Source organism: Mus caroli, unplaced genomic scaffold (genome assembly GCF_978045245.1).
Source record: "Mus caroli unplaced genomic scaffold, Mus_caroli_1 scaffold_8, whole genome shotgun sequence".
Classification (NCBI taxonomy): Eukaryota; Metazoa; Chordata; class Mammalia; order Rodentia; family Muridae; genus Mus; species Mus caroli.
Window position 1 is genome coordinate 1,850,315 of NW_028227263.1, and position 25,579 is coordinate 1,875,893.

Genomic DNA, 25,579 nt, shown 5'->3' on the forward strand with positions numbered 1-25,579 from the left:
TTAAGAGGAAGAGGTTCTTAAGTTTATTGCCTGACTGGGCCAAGTCACTGGGCTTTGTGGTCACCGGGCTTTGTCTCCCTTCTGGGACAATGGCTTCTTCCAAAGGACCAATAGGACAAGCAAGTTCACCATGAGCTGCACATGGCCAAAGATGGGGACACCATAGCTACGGTACAGCAGGCCACCTAGGGTGGGTCCTAGAGTTCGGGTCAATGGTTGCACAGATGCAGAGAGGCCCAGCATGGTCCCTGGGAGAAAGGGGAAATAGCAATCAGACCCTGGGCAGGTCTCTGGACAGGCTGCCTACCTTCTGGCTATAGGCCAGCCTTCTGCCCATCCCAACCTGCCCTGCACATTGTTCACAGATGGCTTGAGATACTTTTCAGAGGGCCCGTCCATCCTCCTCACAGCTGCCCCTCGCCTGCAGCACCCTTCCATCCCAACCCCAGATCCTCCTCCTCCCACAAGGTCAGTCAGTTTCTCTGTGTGGATGGGGCTGAGCCTCTTTCCAGCTCTAGCTATTTCCTAAGCAGGGGAGGAGTCTGGGGGAGGGGTCAAAGGTTAGGAATAGGCCACACCCTTCCAGACCTGTTCGTGTAGACCTGATCTGCATAGTCTACACTCTACCCAGGACATCCAGTGTGCTGGCTCTCACATTTTCTCCAAACGGTACTGAGATAGCCAGTGAATCTGGCTAGGGAGGATCCCCTGAGCCATTGTAGGGTTCTAGGGCTGGCATTCTAGTTGGGCATGGTGTCCCTACTGCCTCTCATATGGCCTTTCCTCTTCTTGTCCCTCCACCATCCTCCTATGGATTCAATGGCTCTCAGAGGGCAGGGGCAGGGTTTCGGGCAGGCTAAAGAGATTTGTACATGTCCCAAGCTAAGAGCACCGGTGTTCTCGCCTGAGCGTGTGAGCCCACATCTCCATGCCTCTGGTCAGCTTCTTACTGTGGACATGCCTGCACAGGACCTTGTTAAAGTGACTGTAAGTGGAGGACTTCAGTCACTGACACGGAGGACCCATCTCACCTCGCATCCCCAGATGGGAGTCACAGTCTGCCTCACCCTGCTCCAGAAGGTGACCAAGCTTTGCTGCTCACTGGCCAGGGACTTCCAAGACCAGGCTTTTAAACTTGGCAACAAGACAAGGGCCTGTAAGGCTCCACCCACACCTGAGAGCCTGCTGTGGGGAAACTCAGGCGCAGTCTCTCTCACTGCCCACTCGCCTGCAGACATTAACTGACAGGGCAATTACAGCCTCCTCTGCACCTCCTGTTCCCAGGTAAACCAGGCTGGCTCTTCCCAAGCTAAGGGGTGGTGCCACGGGCATGACGTGGCCTTGGTGGCTTGGCCTGTTCCTTCTGGTCAGGCCCGCCCTCCACTCCCCTGGTCTTAACACCCCCTTCCTCCTTCCGGAGAGATGTCTCTTCCAGCCCTTTGGAGCTGCTGCCCTGGTGGAGTAACTACCATTACCCTAGACGGCCTTGGAGGTCAGGCCCAGAAACATCCCTGGTTGTGTGGATTCGAACCCTCTCTTCAGGAAGCTCTGACCACTGTGTTGTCAAGGACTGGGAAGTCTTCCTGCTGTTCTCCCTGTCTGGCCTCTTCACCACCCCAGCTCCAGCTGTCTTCCTAAGTGGCCCCTGTAGGTCCATTTCTTTGCTCATCTGACCCCTTCCTGGACAAAACCTCTGGACTCTGTTCTTTTTAGTGAAATTCTGGAATGGATCAGAGCCAAGTCAAATGCCTCCTCCAGGAAGCCCTCAACCTGTGCCCCTGCCTGACTCTGGACTTGTCAGAGGAAGGGGGCAGGATCTTTGCCAAGACTTTTTTTCTTGCCACCCCCATCTTATCTGGCCCAGTCTATTGGGAGGAATCTTGGATGTTGGGGCTCACCTGTGTCTGAAGCGGACACAGCCTTGGTCAGCATGCTGTCTGTGACTACGTTGAGAGTACAGAGACTGAATACCAGCCCGGGCATCAGAAAACAGAAATGGAGCACACTGGACATCAGCGCCTGGCAGAGCAAAGGGCAGGGGCCATGCTGAGCAGGTTACAAAGCTAGAAGGCAGCCCACCCTGAGGTCCCACCCACAATGCTCCACCATGGAAGATGTTTGGGCTGGGGAGGAGAGACAGCGCCTGAGGCAGGCCAGGGACATGGGCACACAAGACATGGATGGAGGATGGTCTGAGACCTGCTTCACAAGACAGCTCTGTGTGTGTGTGTGTGTGTGTGTGTGTGTGTGTGTGTGTGCTCTCACCATGCCCAGTCCCACAACAGCAAAGACCAGCACACTGGATCGCAGCAAGGCTTCCTCTGGAAAATGGGTGCTCAGCTTCCCAATGACCAGGCCTTGGATCATCTAGGAAGGGTGGTGTGGGGAGGGAAAGACAGTCTAAACCAGCAGTTCTCAACCTGTGCATTTCAACCCCTTTGAGGGGGGATGTCAAATGACCCTTTTAAAGGCGTCTCCTAAGACCATTGAAAAACACAGATATTTACATTACAGTTTATAACAGTAGCAAAATTACAGCTATGAAGTATCAAGAAAAAATTTTGTTTGTTTGTTTGTTTGTTTGTTTGTTTGAGACAGGGTTTCTCTGTGTAGCCTTGGCTACCCTGGAACACACTCTGTAGACCAGGTTAACCTCGAACTCAGCAACCAGCCTGTCTCTGCTTCCCAAGTGCCATGATTAAAGGCATGTGCCACCACTGACTGGCTAACAATGAAAATAGTTTTATAGTTGGGGGTCACTACAACATAAGGAACTAAATTAAAGGGTCACAAACTTAGGAAGACGAAGAACCACTGGTATAGATAGACCTTGGCCTGTCTTCTGAAAGAGTTCTGGAAGGAGAGACAATATCCAAAAGAGACACATGTGAGCCTCTCTTTGGCAACCAGACCACTGAAGCAACAGACCCCAAGGCATTGGAATTGCCCCAAGAGTCTCACGCTGGGGAGGGAAAGGCTGAAGTCTGGAGCCAGACAGAGGGGAGTTTGTCTCTTAGAGACCCCCCCCCCAGAGCTCTGAGAATGTGTCAGACCACCTTGCAGGAGAGACTGGAGCTGAGATAGTGATGGGTCAGTGCTGGGCAGGACCACACCCTGACCAGGACTCTTAGCTCTGCACTCCTCCTGCCCTCTGTTTAAGCCTGATCCTCATCTCTGGACCCAAAGATAAACAAGAGGGTCATTGAACCTCTTTGTTCCTCTTCCCGCTGTGGTCGCACTGAATGACTCTCCTCTCTCTGCTTTTAACTCTTTAGCCAACCTACTGAGGATAAGCAGCTGAGCCAAAGTTGTTAGGGCTCCAGGACCTTCGTTAGCTCTGACACTGACAATTCTGATAATACCTTCCTTCAAGGGAAGGGGACTTCTGGACTGGTGGCTAGGTGACCCTCACCATATGCATCCCTTGAGAGTCCCTCCACCCCCAGCAGGCACTGAAATGCTGAGCCACGTGGTTCCTAGAAAGCCACAAGATCACAGAGCAAAGGTTCCTCTCAAAAAAGAAAAAAAAAAAAAAAAAAAAAAAAAAGGAAAGAAAAGAGAGCGAGACTCAGGGACACCAGAGACGTGACTCAGCAGGCCAGGTAGCCCTGGTGAGGTTCCCTATCTCCTTTCTCAGATAGGAAGTGTCTGTTTCTATGGGAGAAGGAAGTGTGTGGGCCCAAAGGACAGGATTGAATAAAGTCAGAACAAGGTGCTGTCAGGCTGCTAGGGCCAGTGTGGTTGTCAAGGTTCATGGGGGTTGGACCCAGGCTTCTAGAGCCCAAACCGGTCCAGCTACAACCACTACTTATGCTGGGCAGAACCTGGTTGCTTCTTACAGAACCATCAATGTCTTAGAAAAACAAATCCTCTCTAGACTGGTTTTATGGAAGCATTTAATACTGGCCTCAGCCACTTGGACCTACATCCTGACTAACCGCCCCAGTCTCAACTTCCCCATTAAGTTGAAAATAAGCTTCTAGACGCCGTGCGAACCTCACCGTTATCTCACAAAACAGTGAGTTAGTCAGCCAGTCAAGAAGGGCCACTTTCCCTCAGTCCTCCCAACTGTACCCTCTGGCTTGTCACATGCCCAGTCACCTAACCAAGGCAGTTGCTGCTGCTACCCCTCTACCAAGCAGCTAAAGCCTATAGTCCCTGCTCCTTTACTCAGACTCCCTACTATTCCCAGTAGACCAGCAGGCTACCCTTCCCTGTAAATGTCACCAAAACCTTGTGTGGTCCTCCCAGGGTCTTTGTCCCCATGGAGCTCACATCCCTGACCCTAACCCACCCATCACCCACTCCTCCATTCCTTGCTGTTTCTTCTACCTGTGTTCTTCCCCTTTTTCTCTTTCTTACTCAGGATCTTATTTGCTATCCTAGTAGCACCGCACTGTCCCCACCTCAGCGCCCTCTGAATGGCTAGCATCCTAGAATAGCAGCGGGTGACAATGGGGTATCAGGGGTACCATAGGAGTCTCTCTTGAGGGGTCCTTAAGAGATATGGTCTGCTAGCTGGGCAGTGATGGTGCATGTCTTTAATCCCAGCACTTGGGAGGCAGAGGCAGGTGGATATCTGAATTTGAGGTCAGCATGGTCTACAGAGTGAGTTTCAGGACAGTCAGGTCAGGGCTATACAAAGAGAAACCCAGGCTTAAAAAACAAACAAACAAAACAAAACAAAAAACAAAAAACAAACAAACAAAAAACCAAGGAGGGAGGGGTTTCTGCAAACCTGCTGGTGCCATGATCCTGATCCCATACCTTAGGACTCCCTGTATGCCACTCCCCAGAGTCCCCCATACTCTGGGAACCTGTAGGAGCATATGAAGTAGGCATGATATGGCTTGAATGGCATCTTTCTTCTTCTCAGATAATTTGGTGATATGGTTGGGACATCCCGATGTACTTGGGACATGCCTGGCTCTCAGTCTTACCCTCTTTTCAACGGCACAAGTCTACCCACTCCTTGCTGGTCTTAGGGCCCAGAGCTCTGATACCTGCTCTTCTGCTCCCCCTCCCTCCCCTGCCTTGTGCCAGGTTCCTAAGCCATACTCTTCTTTCGAAACCTCTGCGACAATCCTAGAGTACCACACTAATGTGCCACAGTCTCAGGTGACCATAACCATAGATCCTAGAAGAGTCTGTCCCCAAAGGTCTCCAAGGGCTTGGACTTCAAATGAGTACAGGCTCATGTGGTCTGGCTGCAAGCAAGTGACAAGCAGCTCATTCATTCATTCATTCATTCATTCATTCATTCATTTTTGAGTAAGGGTATTTTGTAGCTCAATCTAGACTAAAAATTGCTATGTAGTAAATAAAGGATGGCTTTGAGCTTCTGATGCTCTCCTGCCTCTGTCTCCTGAGGGTTGGGAATCACAGGCTTGCAGCACCATGCCTGGTTTATGAGGTGCTGGGGATGGAACGCAGGCTTTGCACATGGTAGACAGGCATTCTACCCACTAAGCTATATTCCCAGCAAGCAATCCATCTTGAACGAAGGTCTGCTTAGCCATGGGTCAGTATTGTGGGTTTTGTTTATTTCTTTTTATCTTCAACAGTGTGTCATTTCTTGCTGGTGCAGATTAGAGACTTTTCTTGTCCTTGGTTAGGGGGGTTGGCCAGGGAGTAGGCCAGCTCTGGGCATGGACAGATGCTCAGGGAACAGATGTCCCAGAGGTGTCAGGAATGCCACTAAGCTTCCAGAGTAATCTGGACCCCTTCCTCTGCTAGTCTCAGCATAGCTACTTCTGTGCACCCGCGGTTAGACAGTCAAGCCATACTGGGCCAGGGCCGCACATCACCACTTGTCTCTGCCACCCAGGGTCGGTCAAATGCCAATAGGAACCATAGCTGGCTTTGACTATGTTGGCCTTGGGTTTGGAGCTAGGAGGCCCTGAGGGGATACTCAACCCCCTACTTCAAACTAGCCCAAGGGTACCCCTGAGTCCCCAGCAACCAGAAGCTCCTAGCTCCTAAAAGGATAGCATATTAGATGATTATGCTTTGCTCCTGAGGAAATCCTCGAGGGCCCAGGATCTTCCTAGGACATCCCAACCACCTCATGGGACATGTATTGTAGTTAGTATCACTTGACTAAGAAAGGAAAGGGAGCCTGGAAACTTCCTATGTTACCCAGCTAGGGAGGACAGACGCTGACTCCAGGCAGAATCCCATTATAAGATGTCCATTCTCTATCTTCAGTCCCTCCAAGTCCTGTCCACCGCCCCACATGGAGGCATGCACTGGATCGACATGTTGTAGGATGGAGAGCCAGGAGCTGAGTGTTTTCTCTCTGTGTGTGTGTTTCTCCACAGGTACTTTGTCACTCAAGACAAGACACCCCAGGTGGTTAAGGAGGAAGCCAGGGTGGCCGCTCCCAGAGGCTGATGCTGAGAAACCGAGTCCTCTCTGCTCATGCCCACTTACCATCTGGAGGATCCCGAAGAAGGACATGAGGTAGCCAGACTGTGCAGCCTCCAGCTGGAAGAAGTCCATAGAGATGATGGAAAACATCACCAAGAAGAGTCCTGGGTAGAGGAGCAGACCAGCTGTGATGCCAGGCCCTGGTGCAGCACACACCTCCCTCCTGTGACCTGGCTAGGGAACTTGCCTGACTAGTGAGGACATGTAACATCACCTGGGACTCTATAGAAGGTGACTCCCTAGGGGGCTGCTGGTAAGTAGTCCAGGTGAGCTACAAGGTGCCAGGATGGAGACCCAGGGAGTCATGGGAGCCCTCAGAGGCCCCTGACATGTAAGTATGTATGTTGGGGGTGGGGGGAGGCATGTTTCTCAGGTTCCAGACACTGTAGCTGAAATACACAGCCTGAATGGGTGGACCCGTTCCCAGCTGTCAGGGGGAGCAGCTTCTTGGTGGCCCCTTCCAGCCCTGCCAGGGGTTTCAGTCTGGTGTTTCACAGCCACAGAGCTTCCGGGTCAGGAAGGAGCCGAATTTGTGGGATTTTAGTACCTCTGAGCCGATAAGGAGAATAGACTAGTGGTGGGGGCCCTTGCCTGGATTTTGTGAAGCTCTGGATTCTATTATCAGTACTACAAGCAAAACCTTCAGACTGTGGTGGTCTCTGAACAGTGGTGTCACTATGGCACATTCAAAGCTGGGCAGACTGTATATGGGGTCCTGTGTTCCTTCATCAGATAGTTAGAGCAAGAGTCTCCAGAATCTGGGTGCCTCTCAGACCTATGTGGTACCCCTGGAATCCAGGCCTGAGTGGTGAGGCTTAATGATGATGAGGAGTCTGTGGGCTGTGAGTGAGGCCCTGCGGTAGCAATTCAGAAGGGGACCCAGAGCACAGCAGGGAGGACCCAGACTCCCTTCTCCTCCCTTTGTGCTAGCATATAACTAAAACCTGTTCCCACAGGGTGTGCTGGAAGCCCCCACAGGTGTAACTGGACAATAAGGACTCAGGCAGAACAAAGCATCACCTAGACCTGGGTCCCCAGTCTTGGTCATCTCAGACCGTAGACACGAGTGGGGGTGGGGGAGTGTGACTCACCTGAAGGGAAGCCAGAGATTACCTTGACCAGGAATACAGGCAGCACTCTAGGCAGCAGTAGCAGGCGGGTGATGGCCTTCAGGTCAAATACACTGGCCTTGGTTCCACCTGGCCACCAGGGGATATCAGTCAGAACACTGGTTGTGGGGCTCTGGCTTCCAGCCTTGTCCCTCATGCTTAGAGCTGACTACCCTCTTGGCAGCCTTCTCCCGCAGCCTCTGGAGGGTGGGGCAGTAGGCCACACGCTGGCCAACCAGGTGTTCAGGAGAAGATGCACCTGGCATCAAGTAGTTCTGTGCATTCCTAGATCTTCAGCCTTCTTGATAAGGGCGGTGGCTCCCAGCCCAGTTGGAAGGCAGTAGTAGTCAGAGAGGCACACCTTCACACCCAGGACACTCTCAGCCACGGGCTCCCAGTTATGCCTAGGTGTCCCCTGGGGCCCTACTCTTTCTTCTTGAATTATAACCTCCTGTCCTAAGGAGTCTGCCCAGGTTAGTCTCCATGTTAGTCACTGGGCAGAGGCATAGAGGTGACTGACCCTTCTGAAGAGTTAGTCTGGCCTATATTTGCTTCCTCTGTGCCTTCTCACCCACTGAGCCAGTAACCTCACATGGCTCTGGACACTCAGCACCTCAGACACTAGCAGCCACCCCATCCCGCTGTGTCTCCTGTGTATTCCCTGGCTTTTCTAGACTTGTCTCCCTGCTTAGGACCTTGGCTTGCCTGATTCCCATAACTGTGCTCAGCTTGACTTACCAGGAATCAGCAGCAAGAAGTGCAGAGGAGATCACATTCCCTCTTTGAGTCCCTTGAACCCCATGTCTGTCAGGTCTTCCCTCCATCCCCAGTAGAGGTACCAGGATGCTAGCTTCTTGGGCAAGGTGGTGCCCATTGGCCCAGTTGTGGGCAGGTGGGGCTTACCCTGAGGAGCTGACTGGACACTGGCCTCCTTGGTGGTAGCAGGGACACAGGTAAAGCTGAGGACAGCTCCTAGGAGGGTGACCACAAAAGCCAGGATGGCAGGACACTGGATCCTAAGGACACAGCCAGGGTCATATGGTATGCGGTTGTATGGATACTCTCTGAAGCAACTCCCCACCCCCACCTTGCTCCTTTGGCTCAATTAAGACCTCACCTACTAAGGGTGTTCAGTCCCTGCTACTTGATCCCTTAAAGCACATTTAGCAAATGGCAGATGCCTCAGCATGCAAGCCCCGCAGGCTCTGGGAGGTGGGGGTGGGGTGGGGTGGGGGGTGGAGCAGTATGTGAGTCGGAGAGAATTGCACTGCACTGCTGAGGGAGGTAAAGTGGCCTTGCTCAGGGTGCAGTTGGTTCCTAGATTCCTCAGAGTCAGATAGGCTTGTGGGTATCCCTGAGGAAGGCTTTAGAGAACCAAGACCGGGTGCACTGTCCTCTCCAAGTGAGGACACGCTGGGCACTTGGTAGTCTCTAAGAAATCGCCTTTCTTCCTTCAAAAGACCCTTGTCCATACCTCTAGGAGGCAGGGCATGCCAGGACTGGGGTGGGGGGTGGGTTCTGTGTCTCAGGCCCCTAGTAAATGATTTTGTAGGAAACCCTCCTGCCTGCCAGAGTGCCGCTGTCCCCTTGGTGCCTTGCTAGGAGTCATGGAACAACCCAATACGCCCAGTAGAACCTGCCCCTCTGGGAAACACAGGCACCTGGGAACTGGTTCTTTAGACTTCATAGTCTCCTCTAGCACCCAGCTCAACCTGTCCTCTGAGTGGGGATTTCTCTAGGCTAGCCAAGGACCCTAGCCTGTAACACTCTTTCCTTCTTAGATGCGTGAGCTCCTAAGCACTGCATGGGCCCTTTCCCCCAGCCAGTTCCTAGTTTCAGCACGGTACTCTTTACCAAATGTTTAGACTCTGGACCTCATGAGCAGATAGACCTAGGCTGGACCTTGCACTGAAGGTCTAGCAGGTGAATTTGAGCAGTTGTTCACACAGACTGCCAAAGTACTGCCCCAGACCTCGGCAGCATCCCACACTGGCCCTGCTCAGGCTTCTGAACAGACGTGAGTACAAGTCAGGGCCTTGGAAAAGCTCTTAAGCTACCAAAGAAGACCAGTTCAAGCTGCCTGCACTCCTCCTCAATCAAAGCCAGTAGTGTGTGTACATGGGCACATGCACACACAGACATGTGCTTACCAATACAGAGCATGTCTCTCTCACCCAGAGGCACACCATATTCAAACACACAGGCATACACAGGTAGCTTTGCAATAATTCTGATGTACATCTGTAGGCAGGAGGTAACAAGGAAACTATCAGGGCCATTAACAGAGACCGGATCTCAATAGCTCTCTTTGGTGTGGGGCTGACACATCTCTCTTGGGTGTTTCCCTACCCACCCAGGGCAATTGGACATCTCGTGCTGGTTGTTTTTGTTCCTCAGTGGACCCCTTCCTAGACCTCAGAGTGAGACCTCTTTCTGCCCAAAGGTCTGGCAAGAAGTGATGGCTGATATTTGAAGGAACACCCTTCCCAGTGGCTCACTTCAGAGGCCTTTCTTTTGGCTGCTGGTCTCTAAGCCCCACCAACACTGCATGAGGCCTGGCTAGGTGGGGATAAAACTTTCCTCTCTGCCCCCCCCCCCCGTCCTCTTCCTCCTCCTCCTCCCCCTCTTCCTCCTCCTCCTCTTCTTCCTCTTCCTCTTCTTCTTCCTTCTCCTCCTCTTCCCCCTCCTCCTCCTCTTCCCCCTCCTCCTCCTCTTCCCCCTCCTCCTCCTCCTCCTTTTTTTGTTTTTTTGTTTTTTTGTTTTTGAGACAGGGTTTCTCTGTATAGCCCTGGCTATCCTGGAACTCACTTTGTAGATCAGGCTGGCCTCAAACTCAGAAATCTGCCTGCCTCTGCCTCCCGAGTGCGCCACCACGCCCAGCTTCCTCCTTCTTCTTTTAAAGATTTATTTATTATATTTATATGAGTATAGTGTAGCTGATTTTCAGACATACCGGAACAGAGCATCAGATTCTATTACAGACGGTTATGAGCCACCATGTGGTTGCTGGGAATTGAACTCAGGACTTCTGGAAGAGCAGTCAATGCTCTTAACCGCCGAGCCATCTCTCTGGCCCTAAAACTTGCCTTTTTAATTAGATGCTCTCGAAGCTCTCAGGGGCAGGTGGGCACCCACAATGCTATTTCAGGAAACAAGACCAGCGAGGGTCTGTAATAAGTGCCTTCTCAGATTCTGTCTTCTGAGTGGTGGCCAGCAAACCTAAAGGCCAGTACTTCCCTGGAAATGCAGGTCCTGGGTCTAAGGAGAACCTAAGCCTACAAGTCTCCCAGAGCCTGAATAGACTGCTGCCCATGAAAGCTGGTAGCCACTGTCTCAGGGTTCAGGGCTCCACAAACACAGAACACTGAAAGCACAGGCAAGAAGGAAAGCCAGCACTGGAGGTGGGGCTGTGTGGCTCACTGCTAATGTTCTTGCCTAGAGTATGCAAGGCCCTGAGTTCAATCCCCAGTACTGGGGCCTGGGAAGTGAACCCCAGAGCCAGTGAGGTGGTTCAGAGAGTAAAGGCACCTGGAGTTTAGGCTTCAGACCCCACATGTGAGAATGAGAGAACCTCCTGCGAGTTGTCCTCTGACCTTGACAAGCACACCTTAGTACATGCTCACTCCTGTTCTCTCTCTCTCTCTCTCCCTCTCTGTCACACACACACACACACACACACACACACACACACACACACACACAGAGAGAGAGAGAGAGAGAGAGAGAGAGAGAGAGCGCAAGACAGACAGACAGACAGACAGACAGACAGACAGATAAACAAACACAATGTAATACAAAAATGTCGGGGGCTGGAGAGCTGTCTCAGCAGTTAAGAGTCCAGTCCTTATTGCTTTCTCAGAGGATTTAAGTATAATTTTAAGCACCCAAATCAGGCAGATCACAATTGCCTAAAACTCTAGCTCCAGGGGACAGGACACCGTTCTCTAATTCCTTTGGCTTCACACTCACTCGTGGCATCAATACACAAATAAAAATAAATAATTGTACTCAGGAGATAGAGGCAGGCAGATTTCTGAATTCCAGGGCTACAGCCCTGGCTGGTGTAGTACTTGCTGTGTAGACCCAGCAGGCTTCAGACTTGTAGAGAGCCACCTATTTCTCTCACCTGCTTAAGACACGCACTACCTTGCCTGGATAAAATTACATCTTACATTTTTTTTCCTAAAAAAGAAGTAAAATTGTAGAGTAGTTGAACCCTAGGGTTTTCAAGATTGTGGGGTATTGTGACACTGCTCCGGGGCCTTGAGATCATTGCACCTCAGAATGTAACTCAGCAAGCTTCCCTCATGGTCCCTCCTTTTGACTTGCACAGGTGCAAGGCCACACTGCACAGGATGCTCTTTGTGCTTCATTTTCTACCTCTTCTCTCTCTCTCTCTCTCTCTCTCTCTCTCTCTCTCTCTCTCTCTCTCTCTCTCTCCTTCTTTTTCTTTCTTTTCCATTCCCCTCCCCTCCTCTCTCTTCTCCTCTCCTTTCTTTTCTCTTTTTTAAGACAGGGTTTCTGCGTAGCTCTGGCTGTCCTGGAACTCACACTATAGACTAGGCTGGCCCCTGCCTGCAGAGTGCTAAGATTAAAGACATGCGCTTCTATCCAGCCCCCCTTTTTATGATTAATTTATTTTTATTTCATGCTGTTTTGCCTGTATGCATGTCTGTGCGAGGGTGTTAGATCCCCTGGAACTGGAGTCACAGTTGTGAGCTGCCATGTGGTAGCTGGGAATTTAACCCAGGTCCTCTCTCTCTCTTTCTTTCTTTCTTTCTTTCTTTCTTTCTTTCTTTCTTTCTTTCTTTCTTTCTTTCTTTCTTTCTTTCTTTCTTTCTTTCTTTCTTCCTTCCTTCCTTCCTTCCTCTCTCTCTCTCTCTCTCTCTCTCTCTCTTTCTTTCTTTCTTTCTTTCTTTCTTTCTTTCTTTCTTTCTTTCTTTCTTTCTTTCTTTCTTTCTTTCTTTCTTCTTTCTTTTGAGGCATGGTCTTGCTATGTAGCCCTGGCTGGCCTAAAACTCACAGAGATCTGCCTGCTTTTGCCTCCCAAGTGCTGGAATTAAAGGCATGTACCAGCCGGGCATAGTGGTGAAGAGGCAGAGACAGGTGGATCTCTGTGAGTTTGAGGCTAGCCAAGGCTACATCGAAAACAAACAAACAAACAAAAATAAAAATATAAATATAAAAGCATTTGCCATCATACTTGGCTCATTTTATTTATTCTTCTTTCTAAGTTGAGCCAAGACTTCAAGGACATCAGCTCAGCCTCTCATTGCCCCTGGTTCCCTTCTTTCCATCCCCTGAACAGGTGGAAACTGAATGTGTAGACATATGGATATCTCTGTCAGAGAACTGGAGTCCTCCAATGGAAACTTCCCATCTTTGCCCTGGCCACCCAACTGCATTTCCTCCGTTGCAAATGAAGGTTGGACCAGAGCCCTGTCTATTCCTGGCTTCCTACAGTACCCCTGACTTCCTACGGTACCCCTGACTTTTCCTACGGTACCCCTGGCTACCCACACTGATATGTCAGGCTCTAGGGGCTTCTGGCACTGCGGCCATAGCTCAGCAAACAATAGTCACTGCTCTGTTCTCCAGGGCCTGTCTTAAACGCTGAGGGTGGCCACAGCCCTCTGCCTGGCCTAGACTCTGCCCAACCTGATCTGGGTTCCTGCTGTGTTCTAGAATGGTAATTCCTTCCTCACCACTCTGGACCCCTGCCCAATGTCTTCGAGGCTCTGAGAGGGGACTGTAGAGCCAAGGTCCTTGGTGCCAGGAGCTAGCATGCAGGTGTGACTCAAGGCCTTCAGCTACACATTTTCTCTTTCGTAACTCAGAGGAGAGTGTGCATATGGTGTCTTTCATAAGAAGTGGGGCAGGGGACTCCAGAGCACCATTGAACACCCAGCCTGGGGCTCAGTGAGAAACTCACCTGCATCACCTGCCCTGTATGTGCCAAGCACTCAAGCCCTGTGGCTAAGATATATCTGAAAACAAAAATCCTCCAGGTGGGACGCTCTTATAACCCCCCAAACAAGTTTCCAATCACCTTACCCTAGTGCTTTCTAGCCTGAGGCTCCCTCCCAGATCCTTTTCCCACCTCTCCATTGTGACATAGGACTCCAACCAAATGACCTTGCCTGGAGCCTTTGAAGACTTGAGGGGTGAGGGGCCTTTGAAGACTCCAGGGGTAGGAATAACTCCCCTCCTCCCTGGTTTTGAAAGGCCTATGCTCTAAGGCCTCAGGGACCAGATAAGGTTTTGCAACCAAAGTGTGGTATGTACTGGCTATGCGCAGGGGTCACAACACCATTTGGTATCCAGGAGGGTTTGCAGGTGGCCACTGTTATCTTGGGCAACCTGACCCTCAGGGTCTGTGGGCTTAGATATTTTGCAGCCCTACCAGACCTGGTGGCGTCTGCTCAAATTCCTGCTCTTTGTGGGTGACTTAGAGCCCAGACTCTTAGGCTACAGGCCCAGATGGGCCAATGATAGGCTAGATGGCCTTACTGGGACAGGTGAAGAAAGTCTCCTTTTGCTGTGGCCCTGGGTCACTTCCCCTTGGGTTTGCATGATTCGTCAGCAGCTGTCTTCTATGTGCCTTCTTGTCTGAACCCCTGGGGATCTGCAAGCTTGGGTCTGGAGAGGGTACAGTTGAGGTTAGTTACCACCTCAGTTTTGCTTCAAGCAGTGATTTTCAACCTGTGGGCTTCGACCCCTTTGGGGGGGGGCGTCAAACAACCTATTCAGATATTTGCATTATGAATCATAACAGTAATAGTTTCAAAAGCTTCAAAACTTACAGTTATGAAGTAGCAACAAAACAAAGTTATGGTTGGGGGGGGTCACCACAATGTAAGGAACTATATTTAAAGGGTCACGGCATTAGGAAAGTCGGTGCCACTGGCTTACAGGGACCGCTCACAGGTGGTCATTGTTTGCCAGTCATTGTTGTCCCAGATCTTGGTCATTGACTTCACCTCCATAGCCCTCAGGATTGAATTTAGATATCTCATATTGTCTCTTAGGGTCTTCTCCTGATACCCATCAGTAAACCTGATGGCTCCACCTTCAAAAGAATGAAATCTGACTCTCTTGGGCAGCCCTCACCCCCAACCCCCAGGCCTGATCCCCCTGAATCACCTAAGGCATATCTGCTTCCAAATGGCTAGTACCCCAAGTAGCAGGGATTTTACAAAAATGGCCATTGGGGACTACAGGACTCCATAGGTCTTGTGCTCCATACTGATGGTGGCTCCTGAGACAATATGAAGGGTATCTTCACCACACCCAAACACCTCTTCGGACCTTGCTCCCATCTTCCTGGATCTGGCTACTTTTAACCCTTGGATCTTTTCAAATAACCTGGACATTTTGTTTACAGGACTCTGCCTCCATTACCAGGCACCCAGCTCCTCTCTGGCCCTGTACCTGGTCATCCCTCTGGAATCCCCCCATCCCTCTATGAGGGTGCTCCCCCACACCCACCCTAGAGCACATTCTTAATACTTAAACTGGACCCTAAGGGCCAATGGCTCACGACCCTCTCTAAGTCCAACCACAGGCTGTGAGATGTTGGGGTTCAGGGTGATAAGTCACAGGGCCACCCCCAACATGCTGATGTGTGGGTAAGTGGCTCTGAGCTCAGGACCCTCTTTGGGCAGCTCAGCCTCCTGGTCCTCAGCAGTAGGCTGTCTCAAACCAGTTACACCAGTGCCGAGTCTACTTCCTCCTCCTCCTCCCTGCTGCCCCAGGCTTCAGAGATGGGCATGGTTGGGATCTTCCAAGGGGACAGGCTCCCAGAAGTGGGCAGAGAGACAGGGGACAGGGAGACCCCTACGTGGGCTTGATTACCATCAAGGAAGGGGAGAGTAAGGTCTAGGTGTCTTTTGCCTGAGGTAAAGTCAGGTGTCAGGTACAGAGCTTAGGGTGTGGAGTGTGGGGTGGAAGGTAGAAGGGTAGGATAAGGAAGTCCGGGTCTTAGGACTGCCTACCCGGCCTCTATGGGAATGAGAAATGACTGCAAATGGGTTAAATATCTAGGCCTCCATGCCTTCACAAACACAAGAGGGACCATCACACAGCTGTGTGAATCCCAGAGGGCTGCTTGGCTATGGGTGTGAGTCACCTCTGAATGGGAGAGACAGATTCCCCAGCCATAAGCCACAAGAGAGATCTTTCCATGGACCTCCCGCAGCTTTGAACAGCTTGAGGTCTGATCATGAGGGTTCAGTCTTACATGTGACAACTTGAAGTCCCCCATTGTCACTGTGTACTGCCCCCAGGTCTGGGCACTGGACTGCCTCCTTTCTTAGATCTCAGTTCCCCAACTCATCAAATTAGATGCTGAGGTCCATCGCTTTCTATAGAAACGTCTTGATTTATAGAGGGATCTTGGGATAAAAAGAGCCAGTGCGGCTGATAGACTATTCTGGGTGGGGCGGCAGAGAAGAGCATCTTGGGAGCAGCTGAGAGGGAGGAGGGAGCGAGTGGTGTCCTCTGAGTCAGTGCTGGGATGTAGGAAATGCACCTGAGGACAAAGGGTGTGTAAGGGGCTGGACAGACAGGCAGACTGCTGGACAGGCAGACTGCTAGTGGAAAGTGTGTGGCTGACAGTGCCTGTGTCCCATCAGGGCTGCTCGGTGCCTGAGGGTGAGGTCACCCCTGCAGTACCCACACCACAGGTAAGAAAACATGTGGAGGTAAGGGAATGCATCCCTGCCTCTGGCAGCAAGAGCATGGCCCCATGAACGTTGCCTACCCCTGGGTGCCTACATCTTCCCTGCACAACCATAGTCTGCTTTTTCTGACCCCTCTGTTCTTTCCTCCTTTCCTGTGGCCCACCTATGAACCCCAACACAGAGGCCATGGGGACAAATCCTTGTCCCCTTCGGGGTCTGAGCTGATTTGCTATTGCAGCTTAGGTCCCTGTTTTCTGCAAGGCACACAGCCCTCAGCTCCCCTGCCTCCTAAACTTGAAAGGCCAGGAGCATCCAGGGCACCCCTGGGGACACAGTGTTCACTGTCCACCACTGGAAGGGGTGCTCCACAGTCCTTTGGTGCTCCACAGTCCCCATGGGACTTCCAGCTGCTCAGACCCCACTGGGCAAGCCCAGTTTGGATTGCATAATTAGTGCTGAGACTTGAGTTTGCATTTCCCTCCCACCCATGGGCAGAAACAGGCCAGAATCTGTTCTTTGTCCCGGACCCCATGACCGTCTCTGGTTCAGTCACTGTTCTTACTCAGGCGTCCCCATTCCCACCCCACCCCCACCTCCCTGTGTGTGTTCTTCCCTGCCCCCTCCATGGCTTGACTCCTCCCCTTCCTCAGCCCCTGCGGCCACTGGGCCACCTCAGTTCCCTGCACGATGAGGTCTGTACACACTCACTGACTTGCTTCACTCCTTTCTCGAGTCTCCACTGAAAATTCACCCGGTTAGAAATCCAGGTGATTACCTATCCCCCTCTCCCACACCCCAATCCTGAGTCCTTTCTTTCTGTATTTCACGTAGTTCAACTTTATAACATCCATGGGAAATGTACTATCTTTTCTATCAACCCATTAAATAAAACAAAACTTCATTAAAAAAAAAAACTGTAAAAGAGCTGGATGCCTTTAATCCCAGCACTTGGGAGGCAGATAAATTTCTGTGAGGTTGAAGTCAGCCTGGTCTACATAGCAAGTTCCAGGCTAGCCAGGGCTCTCCATAGTAAGACCCTGTTTTTTTTTTTTTTTTAATAGAAAAGATAAAGAAAAGAGTAGAGAAGCTGCTTGGCCCAAACCCAAATCCCCCCAGGGCCATTGCTTCTTGAAATCAAAATATGTGCTCAAGTTCAGGAATTCTGCTCAAAATTGCATTGTGCTTATCAACTACACTGCTTTAAACCAGCCAATAATGTATGAACACTGAGTTCGATGTAAAAACACCAGATGGAGGAGCTCTGAGCACTCACAGTGAGGCACAGGACCCCTTTGCATTAGGAGGAAAACCCTAGGAAGGTCCGCAGTGGTGGGTAATTTACCTGCTCGGCTGGGTGTGACTATGACCCCTTCCACAGAAGTGAAACCTTTTTTTTTTTTTAATAGTATAGAATAGAGTTTATTCAGGGTATGGGGAGGGGAGCTGAGAGGGTAGTAGAGACAGAGAATGGCAGCAGAGAGAAAGAGAGAGAGAGAGTATAGAGAAGTAGAAGCCGGCGATGAGCACGTGGAGAGAGAGGGGGGAGGGGAATGGAGAGAGATGGGGAAGGGACCAGAGGACAGAGCGGGAGCAAGAAGAGCAAGAGCAGAAATGAAACAAATCTTTTGCCTCCTGGCCATTTTCTTAGGACCCTAGACCTATTTCTAAGTACCTATTCTAGAGACTTGGACTGTCTTATTTTCTATTGTGCCCCAGAATCTTAAACCCCAGGGGGCACTTATTAGATGTTCAATTGACACCACTGAGCAGAGAAGCTCAGGCCCCCACTCACATGCTAAGAGGACATTCAGAGCCATGTCAATGTGCCCTGCCACGTGTCCCTGGAGACCTTCTTGCCAAGCTGTGTCTGTCCCCACTGCAGGGACAGACAGACAGGAGAGTCCACCACAGATCATTCCTGGAACCATGCTGTAAGAGGGTCACGGAGTCAGCCCATGCCTGGATGTCTGAGCTCAGCCATGACCCAGATACCTCTACTGTAATTGGGGTAGGTCCAAGGAAATTTGGGGAGCCTAGGTTACAGGCCCTTAGGAGGCCTTGGCTTGGGGAGTAAGTCAAAACTCTGAGAACCTACGACTGGCATTGTTTATCCAAGGTAAGAAAGCCTTGTTGTGACAGAAGTGTCCCTCTAAAAGCACAAAAATTTAGGCTCTAGGAAAGCTCTCTCCAGGAGCACACACCCCTGCCAGATGAGGCACCTGTCCCAGAACCACAGCTGATGTGATTTTGGGGTGATTGACAGGCAGGTGAGGGCTGATTCTTAATGTCTGACTCAGAGTGGTGCAGGAGGTTTGGGGCAAGGAGCGAGGGAGCGTGCTAAGTTCGGGGAGGCTTTTCTAGAGCCTCTCAGCTACTTAAAGATATCTGGGCCTGTCCCCTGCAGTGGGACAACCCACACAGACCATCCTAGAATCATGTATTGGGGCATCTTCCCAGGGGGAAAAAGAGCTGAGTTCCCAGGACAGGGCCAGGTGAAGCACTCTACACATAGCTAGCTGGGGCTCTACTGGGGAGCTTTCCCCGACGCGGCATTTCTGGGCTCACGGCTGTCACTGTAGCGCCCCCTGGTGTCACTCCCTCTTGGCGACGCCACCCCAAAGCCCCCATCCACCCTGCATGCTGGCTGGTCCCCCAAATGTTTGTTGTTTAGGTGGGGAAACCAAGTCTCAAGACGGGTGGTTGCTGCTGGGCCGATTGTCCAAACTGGAGCCACCTGTCCAATGACTTCCCATCTTGCTAGGTCACTTACCCGTATGCGGTGTTAAGGGTCCCGCCAAGCAGGGAGCCGAAGATAATTCCAATGCCAAAACAGAGGCCCAGCCGGCCCAGTGCTGCAGGCCGCTCTGTGGGCGCTGTCAGATCAGTGATGACCATCTGGGCGGCTGTGGGTGGGAGTGGGGCTGAGCTGGACACGACTCCTCACCGTGGAGAGCCCACCCAGGGGTCCAGCCCACGCTCCCAAGCTCCTTCAACTTGGCCACGCCCCACAGCCCCTCCACCCAGACACCGTATACCTCCATTCAGGCCACATTTCTACAAACCTCTCTACTCTTTTTTTTTTTTTTTTTTTTTTTTGGTTTTTCGAGACAGGGTTTCTCTCTGTAGCCCTGGCTGTACTGGAATTCACTCTGTAGACCAGGCTGGCCTCGAACTCAGAAATCCGCCTGCCTCTGCATCCCAAGTGCTGGGATTAAAGGCATGTGCCACCACTGCCCAGCACACCTCTCCACTCTTAATCTGGCTTGCTCCAGACCATACACCACCTCTCCATCCAGAGACCACCACTCGTATCCTATTCACCAGCTACCTGCCCCCTACCAGAAGCCACATCCTGGTGTCTTCCCTCTACCGGCTTAGAGCTAGGCCTGCCCAGCAGTCCCTACCTGGAAGTGTGTGCATGAAGGCAGAGGGTATGCGTGAGGCGAAGAGCAGGAAGACACCAGGCAGGGCTGGGCTACAGGAGGCCACCAGGAGCAGGTACAGAGCAGAGGCCGCCAGGAAGGAGAGTGAGAGTGCTGCTCTTGCCCCGCACTGGTCTGCGAACCTGAGGCCACAGGGCAGGTCAGTTCCCAGCAGGGAGGGGCCCCTACCCTCACTCCCCACCCAGGCCTGCTGGTAGGCTGAGATGCTGGTGAAGGACCACCCAGGGAGTATGTGGTCATGTGTGTGGGCTTCCACCAAGGCTGTAGGCCCATCAGTTGGAGTGGAGAGGTCCCACAAATGTGGCACCAAGGATGCTTGGAAGTCCACCAGGGGCTGGACCTCTCCTGCATTGAACAGGGGCATTGAACAGGGATGCTAAGGACTTGTTAGGACGTAGACTTTTAGGGGTGGTAATGGCTCTTGTGGGCTGAGGGACCTGCATCCCTCACATACTATACCTGCCGAACACAGGCCCACCCAACAGCTGAAGCACCCCAAAGGTTGTCTGTAGGTAGCCAAAGGAGACAGAATCTAGGCCCAGTGTCCGAGACAGATACTGAAAGACAAAGAGGGTCTGGAGTTAGGTCTCCTTAGACAGGCAGGGGTGGGAGGAGCAGTGGGTAGTGTCATGGGAGAGGAGGCCTTCCCTGGGGACTCTGCTCCTCTTCCCTAGCCAAAGACTTTTCTGGCTTACCCCCTGTGCAGGACATACTTCAAGTGGGCCACAGAGCAATGTCCATCCTTAATATTTTGTCTTCAAAGCTTTATAGCATTGTCCCCTGGCCAGCAAGCGACTGCCCCCAAACCCCTTAATAACTTCTGAGATGTGGCCCATTGCCCAGCAAGACAGTCTGCTCTGTGAATTCCTTAGGACTCAACCCCTCATGTGTGTGTATGCGTGTGACTATCTGATAGGAGAAGTGAGGTGACAGAGCCTCTATAGAGGACCTAAGCAGTCCTGGAACCCCAGGATTTTATCCCCACCTCAGCTGCATTTCAGAAGCCCGAGGTACTGTCTCCCTCCAAACCTGTGCCTCCTCCCACCATCTTGGCCCACTGTCTTTTACCTTAGTCTTCAGCCTCATGCCAAGGATAACGCTCCTTCAGTCCCCCTCTCTTCTCTTGAGGCCTTCCTGGTAGGCCTCCTTTCCAACAAGGTCATTAAAAAAAGACTCTTCCTTAGTGCCTCCCTGTTCAGCCCTCCTTAGTGCCGCCTGTGTCTGCTCCAGCTGTGCTCTCTCTCACCTTGCCTGAAGCGGCTGCTTTCCTCATTCCTCTCTCCTCACGCGGTCCAGCTCAGGGCAACTCCAGCAGGCCCCTCTCATTGGCACCTGACTCAGGTGGCTTGCTTCTTTCTCTGTGACCCTGTGCCTAGACTGCCCTGGGTCTCCTACTTAGGCTGTTACTGAGAGAGCCCCAGGCCTCTTCCCACTGCCAGCATGCCTCCTTTGCTTTGCACCGTGTCTGAAATCATCTCCAGGAAAGCAAGCGAGTGTAGCAATCACCGAGCACCTGTCCTCCTTAGTCCTGATTGGCTCCTTGACCACTGTTTCCTTTATTTATTTTTTTCTTTCATTTTATTTTATGTGTATGACTGTTTGGCTGGCATATAGTCTGTGTGCCACATACATGTAGTTCCCACAGAGGGTATTATATCCCCAGGACTGTGGTTCCAAGTGATTGTGGGACATCATGTGGGTGCTGGGAATCAAACCCCCATCCTTTGTAAAAGCAACCAGTGCTCTTAGCTCCCGAATGTTTCTTCACCGCTGGTAGCATCTTTGTCCTCCTGGGATTGGGTCCAAAGTCCTAGTGTCATCTCTGAATTCCTTTCTCTCACCCTCACATGCCATAGATCTGCCACCTCGCCTCTCCACGGCTTTCCCTAACCACTCTGGGATCTCTTCAGCATCTGACAGGTGTGGTCCTGGGACCTCAATGCCTCCTCTGTAGCTGCAGACTCAGCACTACCCCAGGGCCTTTGCACTGGCAATACTTTTGTCTGCCTCCAGTCCTCCACTCTTATGTGGCCTTCTCAACCAAAATTTCCTGACCCCCTCAAATCTGCCATGTACCCTCAGACCCCCAGTACCCTCACCCTTTTTCATTCCCAACCGTTTCTTCCTGCACTGCACAGTGTAACCATTAAGCCATCACCACTCAAACCCCACCAGCCATCAGCTCTGAGGGCCAGCTGTAGGTCCTTTGTGCCCCCGCTGCGTCACAGTCCAGTGTCCGCTTACAGGACTTAATGAGGATAGGCTGGCCAACCGGGGCCTTCTCTGGGAGCCACTCTAGGTCCTGGTACCAACCCTCCTTTTATGAGAAGCAAGGTAAGGCTCCTACCCAGGCTCCCACATTTCAGGTAGGAGGCTTGCACTGGGGACCCTTGCTATATATGTGAGTGAGCAGAGCTGGACATAGGTGGGATGATGAAGGGTGGGGTCCTGAACTGGAAGTGTCTGCCACTCCCAGAATGGTGACAAAGGCCAGGGTTACCTCTAACCCATATCCCCAGTTGCCTGCAAGGTCGGCTCTGCTCCTCTGGGCTCCAGGGAGCAGGGAGTGGAGGACCAGAGAGCCAGGATTTAGATTATCCCTTTTGGTCTTAGCTGACCTTTTTCTCTGTTTCCTGAACCTTGGACTTTTGGGTATAATAATATGAGCAGAGTTTGGTTTCAATCCAAATTCCTGTGTGCCTGGGCATCTCACTTCTGCCTAGTCTGGCCTGCTGACCATACTGAGGGCCAGGTACATATGCTGAGTGGGGGTCCAAGCCTAGCCCCCAGAACCAACCTCAACCCAATACTCCAGCCAGCTTGGGCTTTGAGAATCTCTGAGGGATCACTTAAAGGTGGTCTGTGGACCTAGGTTAGATGGGAAAAGGAGATGGACAGTCATCCTCTGATTTCTAAGCTCTCTTAGATGCTGCCACCTTGTGGGCCAACCCCATAAAGGTTTGTTGAGTGACTAAAAGATAATGAAAAGTAGGAATGAACCAAAGGGTGTGGGTGGGTGTGGCTCTGTAGTCAACAGTGACTATTCTGCCCCACCCTTCCCTGATCCAGGTACGGCTCAGCAAGGCTCTTGTGGGATCAAGTCCTGGTCCTCATATTTTGGTGGGTGAGAGAGAAACCAATGGAATGGGTGATATGGAATAAGCTATCTAGGGTGGACATGAGAACACAGAGGGGATGCCCAGCAGGACAAAGGGACAGACAGACATGATGCCAGAAAGAACTGGGACTGCATTCATCTCTTTGGGACAAGAGCTGAGCAGGTGTCAGGCAGATGTACTCTGAAAGAACAGGATGGGAGGTAGCAAATGAGGAGGGTACTTTCTCAAGAAGAGCAGAAGTAGTGGTGATGGGTGATCAATGGCCCCAGTTCCTAGGATCCTTAACATATCCAGTATCAAACCCCTCCTCACTCCCTGCCATTGCCCAGCAGGAAGGCAGTGTGGGGCTTCTGGTGAGGGGTATGGGTGTTACTCACTGGTAGGATGGAGAACTGCATGAAGAGACACGTTAGCTCCAGGGCTGCCAGCACATAGGTGAGTATGATGATCCCCTGTCGGGGCAGAGCAGCCATGCTGCCAGACATCCCAGGCAGACGGTATCCAGAGTCCTGGAGGGACCTGAACCAGAGCAGGGCAAGCCTTGCCACGGGCAAGGGGCAAAAGTCCTGTTGATTCTGGCCGGGTGCTGACTCACCAGGGTGGAAGGGGTGGCCTGTGCAAGGAGAGGGAGGAGACAGTGGCTGACTGTGGAGCTCACCGGCTTCTCCAGCTACCTCGACCTTCAAGAGTGGGTCAGCTGCCCTCCCCACCAGCGGGCATCGGACCCTGCAGGGGTGCACCTCCACCTGAAAGGGACATCCAGCCCAGCCCTGGTGTCTTCCTCGAGAACACCCCATGCCTTATTTCTAGAGGAAATGCAGGCAGGTGTGGTGTCTGGCTATTGCTTTTGGTGGCTACAGGGATGATGTAAAGTCATTACGCAGGGGCTCTCTTGGCCCCACCTTCCTTCTTCAGGGACCTGTCTCCAGCTCTGGAGTCTGGAGCTGCAGTGGAGTAGAGACTGCAGGGACAAAGAGCTCAGTTCTTCAGACCTCATTCTTGCAGAGCAGCTCAGCTTCACAGTAGTGTTTTCCCCCCTCCTAACTTCCTCCACGGGTGGGAACCAGACTTTGCGGCCAGTATGAGCCCCTTTGGAAGTTTTGCCTTGGGCTGGAGAGATGACTCAGCGGTTAAGAGCAGTGACTGTTCTTCCAAAGGTCCTGAGTTCAAATCCCAGCAACCACATGGTGGCTCACAACCACCTGTAACAAGTTCTGACGCTCTCTTCTGGAGTGTCTGAAGACAGCTACTGTGTACTCACATACAATAAATAAATCTAAAATATTGAGAGAGAGAGAGAGAGAGAGAGAGAGAGAGAGAGAGAGAGAGAGAAAGAGAAAGAGAAAGTTATGCCTGGTTCCTCCGTTAGGGCCCCACTGCCTTCGCCCGACATCCCATCAATGGCCCCGAGCTGCACCCAGGAAGGAATCTTGGGTTCTGGAAGTTCATAGGTGAGCTTGGGTACCTGCTTTCGCCGGGAGAGAGTGGGTTGTATTTCGGGTGGATGAGCCCTCCCAGGTGTTTCTTGATACAGGCCCTTCCTCAGTGACCCTGAAAGGTCCCACCCCACAATAGCTTGGGTCCTCCCACTTCACCAGGGCTAGTTCTCCTGGCCTGGAGCTCGCTCCACCCACCCTGGGATCTGGACTAGCCCGCAACACAGTCTCTGAGCATTCATTGGCCAATCTAGACACGCCTCCTGAGGCTCTACCCCCCCCCCCCCCCGCGGGGCTTGTTAAGCTTCAGCCCTGCCCTGGACTCTGGTTCCAAGGAAGTTGGAATTCTGACCACTCAAGCACCACAGGGCGTTCATTTTGGGTTGGAGAGTGAAGACAAGGAGAAGAAGGAGGAGGAAGAGGAGAGGGTATGGCTTTGGGATCCAGGAGAAGAAGGGAAAGCAGAAACCAGGAGAGACACAGTGATACTACACTTGTGTGTGGGCAGTTCTTGGGCTCCGAATCTCTCTCCACTGACCAAAAGGCTTCTGGAAGCTATAGAAATGCCCCCGTCCCCGTGTGCCCTGTTCTCACATTTCTGGAGGGTCAACACTCCGGCCCTGATGACACAGTAGAGGGAACCCTAGGAACACACTCTTCTGATTTAGTTTGGCCCAGACCAGTACTATCCATATTCATTCATCTTCAGACAGATTGATCACTACTAGGAAACCAGACGCTCTTTTACAGGCCCACCCCACCTCTCTACCTTGCAGCGGAGTAGGGTCAAGCCACAGGCCACAACATGAAATCAGATCTCCTTTGCTGCATGCACACCCCAGCTCAGCAGATGAGAAAAGGAGGAACTGGGACAGGGTACCCAGGGATGCCCAGTGAGAACATGTCTCAAACTGGGCAGTCAGAGGCATGGCTGTTGGCGTTCTAACCAATGGATCAGGCCCAAGGCTCTGTCCCCAGGTATGTGCAGTATGCTTGGGGTAGATTCCACCTTGAAAGTTGGGATGGGAGATGTGTTGCAAGTGTGGATGCAAGTGTTCTCAGTTCCTCTGCCAAGAGGCTGTAGGAACCCATCCCAGCTCCCGGAGGGTTGGAGGAGACCCAGTTAGTCAGGGATTCCACGAGGGATGAGAGGAAGGCTGATTATGGAAAGGAGAGGACTCCGAGGCCAGGAATCTCAGGACTCCTGGGGAAAGACCAGAGTCCAGGTCCTTCTGAAGTCCATGGGGGTAGAAGTGAGGGATAGTTCCTGTCAGGTCAGCTCCCTGATGGGGTTAATTCTTACCTAGTGTGCAGGTGACATCTTTATTGATGCCAGGGTTTTGGGGGCAGAGCTTGGGGGTT

The 25,579-nt window shown here is 51.9% G+C and overlaps 1 protein-coding gene and 1 long non-coding RNA gene across 6 annotated transcripts in view; one reads left to right on the forward strand and one right to left on the reverse strand.

Annotated features, from left to right (window-relative positions):
• The window catches only part of Slc67a1 (solute carrier family 67 member 1), a 25,775-nt gene continuing 196 nt past the window's right edge, over positions 1-25,579 (reverse strand). The window contains exons 1-12 of one of the 5 annotated variants that reach the window (XM_085841138.1): positions 24,247-24,333; positions 23,774-24,057; positions 23,159-23,394; positions 20,122-20,219; positions 19,624-19,784; positions 18,990-19,122; positions 8,442-8,554; positions 7,521-7,628; positions 6,433-6,533; positions 2,266-2,367; positions 1,899-2,019; positions 1-248 (exon numbers count right to left, since the gene is read on the reverse strand). In XM_085841138.1, the coding sequence (XP_085697264.1) occupies positions 61-248; positions 1,899-2,019; positions 2,266-2,367; positions 6,433-6,533; positions 7,521-7,628; positions 8,442-8,554; positions 18,990-19,122; positions 19,624-19,784; positions 20,122-20,219; positions 23,159-23,266 (1,233 nt within the window). In that variant the 5' untranslated portion in view covers positions 23,267-23,394; positions 23,774-24,057; positions 24,247-24,333 and the 3' untranslated portion in view covers positions 1-60. Of the gene's footprint in view, positions 249-1,898; positions 2,020-2,265; positions 2,368-6,432; positions 6,534-7,520; positions 7,629-8,441; positions 8,555-18,989; positions 19,123-19,623; positions 19,785-20,121; positions 20,220-23,158; positions 23,395-23,773; positions 24,058-24,134; positions 24,160-24,246; positions 24,344-25,579 lie in introns of those variants that run through there. The other 4 variants (XM_029479398.2, XM_021166145.3, XM_029479402.2 and 1 more) reach the window with 4 other exon arrangements.
• LOC115031514 (uncharacterized) overlaps positions 24,546-25,579 on the forward strand; it is an 11,961-nt gene continuing 10,927 nt past the window's right edge. The window contains exon 1 of the long non-coding RNA XR_003837155.2: positions 24,546-25,195. This is a non-coding gene — a long non-coding RNA (uncharacterized LOC115031514). The remainder of the gene's footprint in view (positions 25,196-25,579) is intronic.